The sequence below is a fragment of the Mirounga angustirostris genome, unplaced genomic scaffold (assembly GCF_029215605.1).
Source record: "Mirounga angustirostris isolate CCGP_5_RB_7025 unplaced genomic scaffold, mMirAng1.0.hap1 SCAF_9, whole genome shotgun sequence".
NCBI classification, from domain to species: domain Eukaryota; kingdom Metazoa; phylum Chordata; class Mammalia; order Carnivora; family Phocidae; genus Mirounga; species Mirounga angustirostris.
The window spans coordinates 122958459-122975901 of NW_026991717.1; the positions used below are offsets into that span (position 1 = coordinate 122958459).

The window sequence follows — 17443 nt, forward strand, 5'->3', positions numbered from 1 at the left end:
GATACCACCTTATACCAGTTAGAATGGCAAAAATTGACAAGGCAAGAAACAACAAATGCTGGAGAGGTTGTGGAGAAAGGGGAACCGTCTTACACTGTTGGTGGGAATGCAAGTTGGTATAGCCACTTTGGAAAAGTGTGGAGGCTCCTCAAAAAATTAAAAATAGAGCTACCCTATGACCCAGCAATTGCACTCCTGGGTATTTACCCCAAAGACACAGATGTAGTGAAAAGAAGGGCCATACGCACCCCAATGTTCATAGCAGCAATGTCTGCAATAGCCAAACTGGAAAGAGACGAGATGCCCTTCAACAGATGAATGGATAAAGAAGATGTGGTCCATATATATACAATGGAATATTACTCAGCCATCAGAAAGGATGAATACCCAACTTTTACATCAACATGGATGAAGGGACTGGAGGAGATTATGCTAAGTGAAATAAGTCAAGCAGAGAAAGTCAATTATCATATGGTTTCACTTATTTGTGGAACATGAGGAATAACATGGAGGACATTAGGAGAAGGAAAGGAAAAATGAAGGGGGGGGAATTGGAGGGGGAGACGAACCATGAGAGACTATGGACTCTGAGAAACAAACTGAGGGTTTTAGAGGGGAGGGGGGTGGGGGAATGGGTTAGCCCAGTGATTGGTATTAAGGAGTGCATGTACTGCATGGAGCACTGGGTGTTATACGAAAACAATGAATCATGGATCACTACATCAAAAACTAATGATGTATGGTGACTAACATAACATAATAAAATTAAATTAAATTAAAAAAAGAAATTTTGCATTTGCAACAATGTGGATGGAACTCGAGGATATTATGCTAAGTGAAATAAGTCAATCAGAGAAAGACAGTTATCATGTGATTTCATTCATATGTGGAATTTAAGAAACAAAACAGAGGAGCATAGGGGAAGGGAGGGAAAAATAAAACAAGATGAAATCAAAGAGGGAGACAAACCATAAGAAAGTCTTAATCATAGGAAACACAAATTGAGGGTTGCTGGAGGGGATGGAAGCTTTAATCTTAATGGCCCCAAATTGGAAAAATATCAACTGGAGAATGAATAAACAAAGTGCACATATTCATAATTAGTAATAAAAGGAATAACTGATAGGTACAACAACATGGACAAATCTCAAAAACGTCACGTTGAACAAAAGAAGCCAGACAGAAGAGGGTGGCTAATGTATAATTACATTTATGTGAAGTTAATAAGGAAGCAATCTGTGGTGGCAGAACTCAGAACAGCGGTTATCTTCTGAGATGGGTGGAGTTAATGATTGGAAAGGGGCACACGGGAACTTTCTAGGATGATGGAGATAGTCTATATATTTTTTTAAAGTTTGTTGAAAAAGCAGTTACACTTTATTTTTTTATTTAAATTTCAGTTAGTTAGCCTACAGTGTAATATTAGTTTCTGTTGTACAATATAGTGATTCAACACTTCCAAATACCACCCAGTGCTCATCACAAGTGTACTCCTTAATCCACATCATCCATTTAACCCATCCCCCACCACCCACCTCCCCTCTCGAATCCATCAGTTTGTTCTCTATAGTTAAGAGTCTGTTTCTTGGTTTGCCTCTCTCTCTCCCTTTTTTTAATCCCCTTTGCTCATTTGTTTTGTTTCTTAAATTCCACATATGAGTGAAATCATATGCTATTTGTCTTTCTCTGACTGACTCATTTTGTTTAGCATAATACTCTCTAGCTCCATCCACATTGCTGCAAATGTCAAGATTTCATTCTTTAATGGCTAATATTCCCGTGTGTGTGTGTGTGTGTGTGTAAATGTATGTGGATGTATATGTATGTGTGTATATATAAATGCATGTATATGTATGTATATCTTCTTTATCCATTCATCAGGCGATAGGCACTTGAGCTGTTTCCATAATCTGGCCATTGTAGATAATGCTCATAAACATCAGGGGGTATGTATCCCTTTGAATTAGTATTCCTTTTTTTTTTTTTTAAGATTTTATTTATTTTATATGACAGAGAGAGACAGCAAGAACAGGAACACAAGCAGGGGGAGTGGGAGAGGGAGAAGCAGGCTTCCCGCTGAGCAGGGAGCCCAATGTGGGACTCGATCCCAGGACCCTGGGATCATGACCTGAGCCGAAGGCAGACGCTTAACAACTGAGCCACCCAGGCGCCCTGAATTAGTATTCTTGTATTCTCTGGGTAAATAAATACCAAGTAGTGCAACTGCTGGATCCTAGGGTAGTTCTATTTTTAACTTTTTGAGGAACCCCCATACTGTTTTCCACAGTGGCTGCACCAGTTTGCATTCCCACTAACAGAGTCAGAGCATTCCCCTTTTTCCAACATCTTCGCCAGCACCTGTTGTTTCTTGTGTTGATTTTAGCCATTCTGAGAGGTGTGAGGTAATATCTCATTGCAGTTTTTATTTGTATTTTTCTGATGATAAGTGATGTTGAATATTGTTTCATGTGTATGTTGATTATCTGTATGTCTTCTTTGGAAAAATGTCTATGTCTTCTGCCCATTTTTTAACTGGATTATTCGTTTTTTGGGTGTTGAGTTTTATAAGTTCTTTACATATTTTGAATATGAGTCCTTTTTTGGATATGTCATTTGCACATATCTTCTCCCACTCAGTAGGTTGCCTTTTAGTTTTGTTGATTGTTTCCTTCACTGTACTGAAGCTTTTGATTTTGATGTAGTACCAATAGTTTATTTTTTATTTTGTTTCACTTGCCTCAGGAGACATCGAGAAAGAAGTTGCTATGATGTCAAAGAAGTTACTGCCTGTGTTCTCTTCTAGGATTTTTATGGTTCCAGTTCTCACATTTAGGTCTTTAATCCATTTTGAATTTATTTTTGTTTATGGTGTAAGAAAGTGGTCCAGTTTTCCCAACACCATTTGTTGAAGAAACATTTGTTTTCTCATTGGATATTCTCTCCTATTTTGTCAAAGATTAATTGACCATATACTTGTGGGTTCATTTCTGGATTTTCTATTCTGTTCCACTGATCTATGTGTCTATTTTTGTGCCAGTACCATTCTGTTTTGATTACTACAATTTTATAATATAACTTGAATTCCAGAATTGTGATGCCTCCAGCTCTGCTTTTCTTTTTAAATGTTGCTTTGGCTATTTGGGGTTTTTGTGGTTACATACAAATTTTAGGATTATTTGTTCTAGCTTTGTGAAAAATGCTATTAGTATTTTAAAAGGGATGCTTTGAATGTGTACATTGCTTGGGTAGTATAGATATTTTAACAATATCTTCCCATCCATGAGCACGGAATGTCTTTCCATTTCTTTGTTTCATCTTCAATTTCTTTCATCAGTGTTTTATAGTTTTCAGAGTACAGGTCTTTCATATCTTCGGTTAGGTTTATTCCTGGATATCTTATTGGTTTTGATGCAATTGTAAATGGATTGTAATGAATAAGGATTGTAAAAATCCTTAATTTCTCTTTCTGCTGCTTCATTATTGGTGTATAGAAATGCAACATTTTTCTCTATATTGATTTTGTACAACTTAATTAGCTTATCAGTTCTAGCAGTTTTTTGGTGGAGTCTTTCAGGTTTCCTATATATAGTATCATGTCATCTGCAAATAGTGAAAGTTTTACTTCTTACTTACTGATTTGGATGCTTTTTATTTCTTTTTGATGTCTGATTGCTGTGGGTAGGACTTGCAGTTCTATGTTGAATAAAAGTGGTGAGAGTGACATCCCTGTCTTGTTCCTGACCGTAGAGAAAAAGCTCTCAGTTTTTTCCCATTGAGGATATTAGCTCTGGGTTTTTCATAGATGGCCTTTATTATGTTGAGGTATGTTCCCGCTAAACCTACTTTGTTGAGGTTTTTATCATGAATGGATGTTGTACTTTGTCAAATGCTTTTTCTGAAAAAAAAAAAAAAATGATCATATTGAAATGATCATATGGTTCTTATCCTTTCTTTTATTAATGTCAGGTATCACGTTGATTGATTTGCAAATATTGAACCACCCTTGCAACCCAGGAATAAATCCCACTTGATTGTGGTGAGTGATTTTTTAATGTATTGTTGGATTTGGTTTGCTAACATTTTATTAAGAATTTTTGTATCTATGTTCATGTTCATCAGGGATATTGGCCTGTAGTTCTCTTTTTTAGTGGTGTCTTTATCTGGTTTTGGTATCAGGATAATACTGGCCTTATAGAATGAATTTGGAAGTTTTTCTTCCTTTTCTATTTTTTTTTTTTTTTAATACTTTGAGAAGAATAGGTATTAACTCTTCTTTAAACGTTTGGTAGAATTTGCCTGTGAAACCATCTGGTCCTGGATTTTTGTTTGTTGGGAGTGTTTTGATTACTGATTCAATTTCTTTGCTGCTTATCTGTCCAAGTTTTCTATTTCTACCTGTTTCAGTTTTGGTAGTTTATATGTCTCCAGGAATTTATCCATTTCTTCTAGTTGTCCAATTTGTTGGCATATCGTTTTTCATAATATACTCTTATAATTGTTTTTTTTTCCTGTGGTGTTGGTTGCTACTTCTCCTCTCTCATTTGTGATTTTATTTATTTGGGTCCTTTCTCTTTTCCTTTTGATAAGTCTGGCTAGATGTTTATCAATTTCATTAATTTTTTCAAAGAACTAGCTCCTGGTTTCATGTTTTAGGTTTCATTTCATATATATATCTGGAGAACTAAACCAAGTGTCGTGTATAGAAACTCTATCCCAGATGGCCTAAGCTGGATAATTTCCATACAGCCAAACCTGTCAAGCCATTGCTTGAGTTCCTAAGTCTAAAATCACCAAAGTTAAAGCCCAAATGGAAATTAACTGTCCCAGAATGATGATTCACAGCTGCCTTTGGAATCTGGTGTTATATTCTAATATTGTACCTTGAATTGTAGGCATCACCTGGTATTTTTGTATTATTTGTAAATAATTCAGCAGGAACACTGACTAAAATGCCATTTAATTTGTAGTTAAACAAATTCACCAATGAGAATCTTTTCAGCAAAGTAAAAACAGTAGGCAAATGACAAATGTCATATTAATATTGTCCATTTTATAATCCACAATTTCACAATATTTAAGTATATGGATTATTTGTGCCAATTTCTTTTTCTATTACCAGTACATTCTATGGTCATGTTGACTAGTTCAGTGTTACATACTTGACACATCTCAGTGAAATATTGGTTGATTGATTGACACAAGTATTTAATACAAAAGGAGGCCTTTGAAATGCAAATGAGAATATTAAACAAACAAGCTTGATGCAGAATCACAAAATATTCTTAGCCTGATTGCCAAGAGACCAAAAATGTGACACACAAATGGGAAGTTGGTGTTTCTGGCCCACACAAGCTTAGCCATGGCAAACAAGATCAACCATGCTCCTCAACCCAGTAAAATTCAATCATGCTCATCCATTCATACTTTACATTCTTTAATAAATAGGGGCTGTAGTGGGAAAAATGAAGCATTGATCAACTAAAACTCACACCCACATGTGCACACATACATACAATGTATTTATGATTCCAGAGAACTTGTACAAAACAAAATGTTGGAATGTTGATTCGATTTACATGTTGCTAAAGTTTCAGTAAAATGAGCCTATAATCATGTGAAAAATGTAATGACACAAATTCTTCTTGTTGGAACATAGAGAACTATCTGTTCTCTTTGTTAGCATTAACCAGGTTTCCCTCCCCCATTACTACTGCAAGAACAAAAAAGACAGTCCTTAAAACTAGATCCTATTCTGCAAATCTTCAAGTCAATCAATGGCACTTCACATGCATTTCTAGTTCTGCATTATATCTGCTAAATGCAGATATTTGGCAAGGCCCAAAGTAAATATTTGATTCTAAGTCATACTCTCATTGATCATTCTTGGTTAAGTAAGTCATAGAAAAATAAATTAAATTGCATCATCAGCTTAAATATTGATTCTCTCTTAAATATTTATTATAAAATACATTTATTATTGTAAATATTTATTATTAAATAGTTATTCTTTCCATATGCTAAAGCCAACTTGTTTAACTACTACATGTACATACTTCACTTAGGATATAAAACTATAAACTTTTTTCCCCAATGAGTTGTATGTGATGCCTTCATCATTAATAGTAAATATGGGTACTATTTGTATGAGGTTCATTTTCTGAGTTTTTTCATTATATATTAGAGCACATAACCACTGCCTTCTCGTTATTAACATCAAAAGCAAATAAAAAACAGAGTCCCTTCAGTCCCTAGTATATTTTCATATGAAATAAATACTATTTTGATGCTAATTCTTTGGACAATAGTGTAACACTTTGAAGCTTTCCTGATGTTTTTGTCAACAGAATATATACTTAGATATGTATTTTTCCTTTTCCACAAATATTCAAAATTTACTCTGAAAGTAAAATAAAATATTCTAGCCAAATAATCACAATCATTTGCTTTCCTTCTCTCCCATCTGCTCTTAAAGCAGCAATCACAATGTTAAAAGATTCTTTGAATAAATGTTTTGCTTTTGAAAATGCAGACAATGGAAAGAACATCCAGCTGCTTGCTCCTATGGGAGGGGACAGAGAAACAGGTTGATAATAACCACTTATCAGTTAAGTCTAGCTACAAAATTACTGCCTAACAAAACAACCATGAACCTCCATAAGTTTTAAGGCTCATGCATCTGGGGTCAGCTAGGGATCAACAAGGCATCTACATGTTACAATAATTTATTCTCCAGGATCCTCAGCTTATAGTAAAAATATTGGGGAAAATGGAAGAGAGGCTCTGTAAATAAACATGCTATGTTTATAATTTAATTAGCTAGATGCCACATTCCAGCCAATTATTTTTGCTCTTTATTTCAAGAGAAATAGGTACTTTGGAAGAAAACTCTTCCTACTTGTTTTCATAATGTTAATCAGGCTAATAACATTTTAAAAGTTAGGGAAGAAAGTGAAGGAAAGCTTAAGCTAATATGTGGTGAATTTTACAGTTGCAACTAAGATAATTTATACCAGTTTATGTTTTTTAACTCACTAATGGGTTTATTTTTCCAGATAGTGTATACATTACTGTAATATATCCAGGCAAAATGTATAAGCTGCTAAACTGAATTTGGCAATTTATATGATCAATTGCTATTCTGATAATTCATTCATTTAATATTATTGAAATCAGTCTTCTGTCTCAGGCTACACTATAATCATCAAGATATTAACTAAGTTCATCCAATAATTGATAATTCATTTTCATCTTAGGCTGGGATGGCTGTCATTTCCCCATTCACTTTTGTTTAGGATTGATTGTGCATAGTGTATCATTAGTAAGACAGTGGTTCTGAGACCCATTATCCTTCTTGGTCTATTTGTATTGGTAGGCTTTCTTTGGTGAGAAATCTAGCTGAAAAGAATGAGTAAAATGTTAGCATTTCAAACATTTTTGTCTTGTAAAACATGTTGTGCTGTGTAGAGGATGAAAAAACATCTATTCCTACCCTTCTAACTTCTCAGCTATGGCTCAATAACCAAAGAGAGATTAACAAGAGAAAAGCATACATACTTATTTAATGTAAGTTTTACATGACATGGGAGCCTTTATGAAGAAATGCAGACTTGAAGAAATGACTTAACCTATGCATTTGTATGGTAGGTTGGATAAAGAATGTAAAGTGGTGGTAAAATGTCATAGGACAAAGGGGCACGAGCTAAGGATAGTAAACTGGGGGAAACTTAGCAAGGCCCACTTATTCAGATTCCCCCTTGGCATCCTTCTGTCTTCAGAAATAAGGTTGCTCCTTTCCTCTGGATACAGGGAGGGCACCTCTCATATGAGAGTCTTAATGACCTGCTTCAGCAGGGAGAGGGGGGTCAGAGAGTTCTTCCTGAACCTGCTGTTTCTCAAATCCCTCCAGCTTAAAATATTAAATAGGCCAAGGTATCATATTTTGGGGTAGCATATTCTGAACCCCATTATTCTCCCGTCTGAAATTTTCCCCAAGAAGTTTGACAGTCCAGAAACTTAGTTGATAGATCATCCCATATCCCAGTGAACCAGTCCCTCAATCCTAGGAATAGGTCAGTCCTAAAGAGTTGTTCCATTTCAGAAGGTGGTGATATGTGTGAGAGTAAGAGTACCCACCTAAGTTAGGCTAATGGTATTAATAATCAGGCATTTAAGGAGGGACATTTCTGAGGAAATAAAAGTAAAACAAAAGTTAATGGTTCCAACAAACTATAAATTCAGTTTTTGAATCCAGAGGGCAGTTAGTCAAGATTTCTAGATGTTGGGTAAGGTAGTAAGGACAGGCAGTAACGATTGATAAAATTTTGGGTTTGTAGTTTGAGTATCTCTGGTGATAGCATTGGACATTCTGGTGAAATTTTTGGGTGACCTAAACAGCCATAGGTACAAAGAGTGCCCATACATGATCTGTTATTGTGATTCCCTAAAAGTTTTTATCATCATCCAGCTTCAGCTTATAGGACTTTGGGAAATAGGTAGTTTTTATTTCTGGTGATGCCAAGTCAGGAAGGTGGGAAAAACATTGGATACATTAACAACTGACAAAATGCAAAAACGGCAGGATCCAATTTACAAGAAGATGAAAAATAGCTCAAAGATAATGAACATTCACAACGGCAGGTAATACTTTTTCACTGAAACAACATTTTTCTACAGTCACCTCCATTTCTACCAAAGACAATCCAAGACTATTTTTATTTGCAAAAATAAATCTAGTCTTATTAAACTTGGCCTAATTATTTATACAAGTGCAACAAGAAAAGACGATTGGATATATAGGCTCTTTTTAAGTCTGCTTTGCAGGGATCCTCTGGAAAAGCTCAAAGTTAGTTCAAAGTTAAAAAAGACTTTATTTAGAATTTGATTTTGGGAAATTTGTCAAATATGTCAAAAGATTTGAACACTTAATTAAATAAGATCCTGGTCATCTATTTAGCCAGAGTGATGATAAAGCATTTTAAAGGCAAATACAGATGGTTACACAGTTGTGAACAAAACCCTCCACTCTTTTAATATTAAGAAGGTTAGATTTTCTTAAGTAATAAAAAGACTTAATAAAGACAACATGAAGCACAAGAAATTATTTTGATAAAACACAGAATCTTTGTTTCCTAGGCAACTTTCTTAAAAGGTAACCAATGACCTGCATATCCTGGCAGGTAAAAAGCCAAGCAAGGCTCTCAGGATACAAAACAAAACAAAACAAAAAACCCAAACAAACAGGAAAGCAATACCTGTCCCTGGAGGGAAAGGATCAATATACAATGGGTACTCAAAACTAAACTCACAAGGGTCACAGTCCAAAGAACTAATTCTTACAAATATTATTTCCTGCTAACCTGAATTTGGAAAGGAAAGGGCAAGGAGAAATATTTACATTCCTCTCTCGACTAAGCACTAAGACAGAGATCTAGGAAACTGACATGTTAAGAATTCTTACCTTCTACTGGCTTTCTGTCATTTGTCCCAGACCTCTGCTGCAGTGTCCAAGGTGAGTGGCGTATCCCAGCCTTTTATTATCCAATCCCCATCACCAGAAACTGTAGGGGAGGAAAATAGTATGTTTTTCCTTCTACCCTTCTAGTTCCTCAGCTGGGGCTTTGTAACAAAAGACAGATTAACAAGAGAAAAACATAAAAATTTACTTAATATAATCTTTTCATGTGTCACAAAAGCCTTCATAAAGAAATGAAGACCCAAAGAAGTGATTAAACCTGAGCATTTTTATGCTGGTTTGAGGAAGAATGGAAAGTCATGGTGATAGAACCAAAGGGTATGAACTAAGGGTAATGAACTGAAGGAAGCTTAGCAAGGTTTTTTCATTCAGGTTCCTTTGGTATTTTCAGAGATAAGGCTATAGTCAGGGCACCTCTCACAAGAGGGTCTTATGACTTGTTTCAGAGAAGAAGAGGGATCAGAGAGTCCTTCCTACACCTGCTGTTTCTCAAATTCCTCCAGCTTAAAATGTTCCATATGCTAAATTACCATGTTTTGGGATAGTGTGCCCTGAACTCCATTAAATGTAACTTAATCAGTAGTAGGGAAAAGATCTTTGTTAAAAATTTAAGTGTGTATGTGTTTATATGTGTGTGACAGAGAGAATTCAAGAAACATGAATTATATATTTCAGAAATTCGTACATTGGGAAAGGATATAAACATTATTTGAATCTTGAATCTTTTACTCAGAGTCTATTAAATTGCATTTAGATGGATTTCTGTTCTAAGTCAGACTTCTTAGATACCATTGTAAACTTACATGAATTTTCTAAATATGTCATTTTCTTCTGAACACAAATAAACCCCTCAATTTTTAGCCAATGAAAGTTACAAATTAGGTCCACATTACCTAGTATGTGCGCCTTATGATAAGTATGCCCTCAAGATCCACGCCTTAGGACATGCTCTATACATAGGACTACCTTTGAGCTTGAGAAACTCAATCTCCTTGGGTGATACCCAACAGGTGTGTATCTTATCCTTTGTTTTCCTTTGGCATGGCCCAATTTTCCTGGGAGATTTTAATCGAATGATTTGTTGTTCTCATTTTTTTTTTTTAACTTCAGAATCTTGGATCTGGACCAACAGCTTTTAATCAATCCAATTAAGGGAATGTAAGTGGGAGACCTATGAGGAAGGGTGGGTAATTTATGGGACTTAAATTTTTGAAAACATTAAGGCAGCATTGGGCTTCATGCTGAAACACCAAGAGCTAACAATTTACCCTTTTGTCATTCACATCACCTCCCCTCCCCCAAGTTAATAGATCCTGTGATAAACTAATTTGGTCCTGCTGATGCATCAATTAGGCAGATATATTTCTTGATAGACAGACATGATATACTGGGTAAAAGGAACTGCTATAAATATAAGGCCATTAGTAATGTGACGGTGAGGTGTTGGGGGAGGGGAAGTGTTCTATAGTCTTGTGATTAGGTCTCAGTCTTTTAGTGAGCCTGTGCCTCCAGACTCTGAACTTTACCAGTGTTTCTCAGGTTTTTTTTTCTCTCCCCTTAGTAGCACAGGACTGTTCCCAGGTCAGGCTCCAGTTAATAGTGTCCCCTGAGGGCAGCCCTTGGTAAGAACTGTGTGCTCTGGTATATTTCCAAATGTTTCCTTTTCCCCTCCCTTTGCCAGAAACATCAAGGGGATTTTTTTTTTTCCTAATGCTTACCATTAGAACCTGTTTGAGCTCCTGGAGGTAAATCTTACAAAATTGTGGACCTATGACCAGGTCCCCCTGGAAATTTATCAGCACTGTGCCTCCAGCAATTCATCAATCCCAGTATAGGTTTCCTACCCTGACACTGGTTCTCCCTGTGGTTTCCACACATCAGTCTCTGTTCTGGGAGTCGGGGACTACCTTCATTTGCCTGGCTGTCTTGGGAAGAGCAGTTTGCCCTGTGTCTTCCCTTCTCCTAGAATAGTTGTTGAGTTTTCAGTCTGTTCAATCTGTTCAGCTTTTTACTTATTGTTAAGAGGGAGAAGTGACTTCCAGGCTTCCAGAACCAGAAACCAGAAGTTCCAAATGCATTTCAATGACTGCAAAAATTAATAGTTCAAAGAATTCAGAGATCAAGGAAATAGATTGTTGAGAAAAAAAACACTGCAGCCTAGAACGGAAACACACAATTTTAGTCTAATATCTTTAAATAAGGTAGTAAATGGGTGATATGTGATTACTCATATTTATATGGCAAAAACAGACCCATGAAGAAGATGGTAAGTGTAGTGAGGCATTGTCTTTTTGCAAAGTGAGTTGGGACACCTTCTTCCCTACAGGATTCTATCAAGCAGTTGCAATATCAAAAAAAGGAAGTCAAAAATGGAACAACTCGGGATGCCTGGGTGGCTCAGTTGGTTAAGCGTCTGCCTTCAGCTCAGGTCATGATCTCAGGGTCCTGGGATGGAGTCCTGCATTGGGTTGCTTGCTTAGTGGGGAGCTTCTCCCTCTGCCTGCCACTCCCCCTGCTTGTGCTCTCCCTTTCTTTCTCTCTCTCTCTCTGACAAATAAATAAATAAAATCTTAAAAAAAAAAAAAAGGAACATCTTGGTGGACAGACATCCTGAAATGCATGAAGATGTCTTATTACCTATAAGGAAAATAATCTCGGCCTTCTGAAAAGTATCCAAAAAAGCAAACTGGAAGAAAAGCCACAACCTTTAAATTGCATATGCAATAAAGATGTCACAAGAGAATTAGCTCCTTGTCAGTCAGTTATTTCCAAACTGTAGCAAGTAGATGATAAGCTCAAGGTAATGACTGAAGAGATCTTTGGTTGGACAAAAAGATTGTAACCATACCACTATTTTTAATCTTCAAGATATATCACATGCATTTAATGCTCTTAATATGCTCTTCATATATATTCCAATGGCGTTCCAAGACATTTCCATTGACATGTGCATGATGTGTATTCAGTAGTCCTAATAAACTTATGAATATGTTATATTGGCCTCCAGTTAATAATTTGAATATGATGTCAAACAAGGCATACGAGTTCACTGCAAATTCAAAAATGATGTTTGAAGTTTTATTTTCTGCATTTGAATCTCACTCTCAATTCTTGTTTTGTTGGGGGAAAACTGTATGTTTGTTTTTCCTTGATTATGTATGATAAAATATATATCATAAGGACCAGCATGCTTTTAATAATGTATTGTTTGTAATTAAGATGATTTATTATAAAAATCCAATGATTAAAACTCTAATTGTGTAAATGTTATTTTCACAGGAAGTTTACAGAAACTCATCTGAAAACCATTCCCAGTCTTGCATTTTCAAATCTGCCCAATATTTCCAGGATGTAAGTCATTTTTTAAAATATAAATAAAAGTTTGCAACTGTGCCATGTTATTTTTTAAATATGTTTTATCAAGACAAATACTTGATATATATTGTACTTGTATAGGTCAATACTACATCTCCAATGTATGTGAAAAATTTATGTACAAGATGTTTATTTGATTTTGTGATATCTCTAATCCCAAATTCCTAAATGCTTTCTTTCTAATGCAAATTTGGTCTTGAGAATTTAATAATTCTCAATGTATTTTAATGTATCTTGGGATGTGGTAAAACCTTAGCCAGGAATCTCCCCCATAAACAGATTTATGTAACGATCTCTAGTCCATCTCCCCTAGTTACCAAAAAGTTGATTTTACCACTAGGAAAATGTTTACGTTTTGTCAGAAACATAGGTAATGATGTCAGACTTCTCTCACTTAAAAAAAAAAAAAACACACAAAAATAATTCTAAACCTTAGAAAACTGAATTGCTATACACTCAAGAGCAAGGATAAAAAGGACTTCCATATTGAGTTGACAAGAGTATAACTGTATATGAAATGAACCAGGGCCTTATTTTGTTTAATGGATTCTGACAAGCAATGAAGATAATCCAGGCACACTAAATGACAATACAACCAGGAACAACCTGTATTGATTTGGGCTAAATTCATTCATTTCATGACCATTTATTGTCTATTGTGTCATTTCAGGGGGTTTTGACATTTTTAGTTGTTACTAGAGGAGGGGACTACTGGCATCTCCTGGGTAGAGCAAAGGATCTGCTAAACACCCTACTGGGCACAGAATATCCTTCTGCAACAAAGGATTTTCTAGTCTCAAATGTCAGCAATGCTGAAGCTGAGAAACCATCCTGCTAAACAGCTCTGCAGTCTTTTATTTTCCTGACCAGTGTTTCCTTTTTCAAATTCTTGTCTTCTTTGATTTCCTGGATATTGCTGTCATCCTTCTTTTTAACATCTTACCTTAGCTACTCTTCCTCAGTCTCCTTTCCTAGCTTCCTATTCATTTCATTCAATTCTTTAAAGATCAATTCATTCTTTAGTTTGTCTCAGTTCCTTTATACCCTCCTCTCCTTGAAGGAACACTCCCATTCCTTTGGCTTCACTATTATGTAACACAACTAATTCCTAAATGAACATTTCCAGCCCTGATTTGTTCCTACAAGTCAGGCCTGCTTTAAAAGCTTCCTTCTGGGGCACCTGGGTGGCTCAGTCATTGGGCATCTGCCTTCGGCTCAGGTCAAGATCCCAGGGCCCTGGGATCAGGCCCCACATCGGGCTCCCTGTTCCGTGGGGGTCCCACTTCTCCCTCTCTCACTCCCCCTGCTTGTGTTCTCTCTCTCGCCATGTCTCTGTCTGTCAAATAAATAAATAAAATCTTTTAAAAAATTAAAAATAAATAAAAATAAAAGCTTCCTTCCAAGTATCATCATCTTGATGTCCCACAGTCACTTTAAACAGCAAATCCAAAATAAACCCATCATCTTCCTGCTAAACTGTTCCTTTTCCTTCTCTCTTTAATGGCATGACCATTTAGTGACCTATAAGCTAAACACCTCAAATTCCCCTTTAGCTCTTCTTTTTCCCTCAATTCCTATATAATTGCCTATTTGGTGCCTCTACTTGGATGTCCCAATAGCTTGACAATTACTTTATTCATTCATTCAACAAATATTTATTGAGCCCTACTCTGTGTCTGGCACTTTGCTAGATGCTTCACATACAACAGCTGACAATACTCATACAGCTTCCACTTTCATTCCTAAGAGAGTGATAGTGCTATGATAGGGTCAGTCATAGAGTGCTATAGAACTCATACAAGAAGCATGTTACCTGGATGGAAAGTGTGGTCAGGGAAGGCTTCCTGGAGAAAATGACACCTAACTTTTGATCTGCATTATCTGGGTGGTGGGATGGGCGGGGGGAGGTGGAAAGATAGTTCCAAGCAGAAGGGAAAAGCTGAGCTGTCGGTTAAATTAAAATAAATTTGTTGAGGCTGGAGCTTAAGCTGGGAGAAGGGCAGTAGAGAAAAATGAAACCAGGGAATAAACAAGTTCAGGGCCTTGTGAACCATGTAAAGCAGTTTGAAATCTTCCCTAGGGGCCAACCCACTGAGTGGTTATAAGCAGGGAAGGGACAGATCAGGTGTTTTAGAAACATTCCCCTGTGCTGTAGAAAGGGAGTCAAATGGAGTAAGACTGGAGACAGGAAGCTAGTGAGGAGGTTGATGCAGTGTCCTGGGGAAGAGGGGATTGTGAACTGAGTGATGATGGTTGAGGGAAAACAAAGTGGCCGTGTGTGAGAAATAAATAGGAGAGAACCAACAAACTGGAAAGTTGATTGATTTGGAGGTGGAGAGAGATGGAGAAGAATTTCATCCAAGTGTCTGACTAGGACATGTGTGTAGCTGATGAGCATATTTGCTGCACTAGAGAAGTTTTCTGTGGATTTGCTGTGGAGGGTCAGGGAGCAAGTTAGGAGTTCAATTTGGGGCACATGGCATTTGAGGTGCCTTTGAGGCATCAAGCAAGCTATGTCCAGCAGACATCAGGACACAGACATAATTTTTTATTCATGCATTTGACAAATATTTATTCTGTTCTAAGAGATGAAGATACATCAGGAAACAAACAGACAAAGATTGATGCCCCTATGGGGTTTACATTTGAATGGAAGGAAATGGGCAATAAACCAAAACCATAATAAATATATACTAGTTTAGAAGGGAATAATGGGTATGGTAAAAAGAAAAAAGCAAAGTAGAGTAAGGAGGACTGGAAGTGCTGGGTATGGGGGATGCTCAGGGAAGACTCGCGTAGGGGTTTTTTTGAGATTTGAGAGTCACAAACAGGCAGATGTAACTGAGACCAGGGAAGGGCTTCAGTAGAGAGGGAGAGGCTAAGGAGAGTGAAGAACAAACAACTTTAAGGCATGAGGTCCCTGAGAAAGCAAGAAGGGATGGTATTCAAATAGAGCAATTGACTTGCTACAGGAAGATTGTCATCTTTTATACTGTCACAAGAAAGTAGTAGTAAGGGAGGAGGCAGGTACAGGTAAATTAATAGGCTTCGTGGTGGAGAATTCTAGGAATTCTTATCTCAAGGTTTCAGTCTTTTCTACAAATTATTAAAAGATAATCTGCTAATATTGAGGGTGAAGAGTTAGAAATACGAGGTTTAAAATAAAAGTGATGGGCAATAAAAGAGGGAGGGTTGGCTCCTGCCAGGACACCCAGGCAGATTTGAAGGCCTTGTTGAGACTTCCTCCATGGAAACTATGCTGGATTCTCCAGTCTGGTTAAGTGTTCCCTGAACCACATTAGTGCACTCATCACTCTACATGTTAATCCCATTTACTTACCTATATTACCCACTACTGTGAGTTCCTTGAAGCTAGGGAACAGATCTGTTTTGTCAATGCCCATTTACTGACATAGAGTAAATATTCAACAGATATCTGTTGAATGAAAGCACACAGATATACATAAGTAATCGTTAAAGATCTGGTATGTCTAGGGGGCAAGAGAGAAATCATTTGGGTGATCCTAGATAGGTTTGCCTGGGACAGGACAAATTTCAACCTATTATTCAGGTATAATTATTAATAGCAGCCTGTGTAACTCACAAAAATATCCTAGTTTGGATGATAAATGATATGGTCACCCTAGTGATTACATAAGACTTATAGGCTAAAGAAGAAATTTGAGGAAGAGGTGGGATCTGATTTTTCTTGTTTATAAAAATGGGATAAGCAAGCAGGGAATCACTTCTTTCATCCCACTGAATAAATGGTTCCTACATGTTGTCTTCACAACTGAGCTGTAAGAGCCCTTTGAGGATGTATAATTCATTTGGAGAACTGGAACTTCAGTTATTATGACATGGGCAGAATGACCATCCCAGTAACCCCTTGAGAAAACTTCATCTTCTAAACTAAGAAATTCAGTAGAAAATTTAGAGCAATAGGTATGATGTAATATTTAGGAAAACAAGTTTGCAGTCTTCAAAATTAATCTTGTCCTTCAGATGGCTCAGCTTCATCCATTATAAATCTCTGCAATTTCTACACAATAAATTAATCTTTTCAATGTCTTCCATTGTTTCCACTATGTTAAAGATATATTTGGATCAAAATAATTTACATAATGTTATCCACAAGTGGCAATGGCTTGGGGGACCTGATAAAGGATAATTGTTTGGAGAATAGATAAATCAAAACAGAAAGTACAGGACCATTAGAATATTCACAATGACCATGGCAGAAACTCAAATGGAACAGTCAGAACTCCTCTCATAAACATTGTATTAATGAAAGTATTTTGCTGACAGACTTAATTCAAACTATAGATGAGTGGTCCTCAACCCTGCCTGCACATTGGAATCATTGAGGAAGCATTTTAAAAATAAAAGTATTTGCACCTCATCCCTCGTAAACTCTGACTTAATTATCCTGGATTATGTCTTGAACATATGTAAATTTTAGAAGCTTCCTGGGTAGTTCAACTCTATGGCCAGGGTTGAGAATCTCTGCTGTGACTACAAGTGGATACCATTTATTAATTCTGAGTTTTCCCAAATATCAGAGATGCCTCTCAATAAAAAAACAATCATTGAATT

At 36.5% G+C, this 17443-nt stretch overlaps 1 protein-coding gene across 6 annotated transcripts in view; it reads left to right on the plus strand.

Moving 5' to 3' along the window:
• The window catches only part of TSHR (thyroid stimulating hormone receptor), a 159016-nt gene that overhangs the window by 72237 nt on the left and 69336 nt on the right, over nucleotides 1-17443 (plus strand). For all 6 annotated transcript variants that reach the window (XM_045901332.3, XM_045901331.3, XM_045901333.3 and 3 more), the window contains one exon: nucleotides 12752-12823. In XM_045901332.3, the coding sequence (XP_045757288.1) occupies nucleotides 12752-12823 (72 nt within the window). The remainder of the gene's footprint in view (nucleotides 1-12751; nucleotides 12824-17443) is intronic.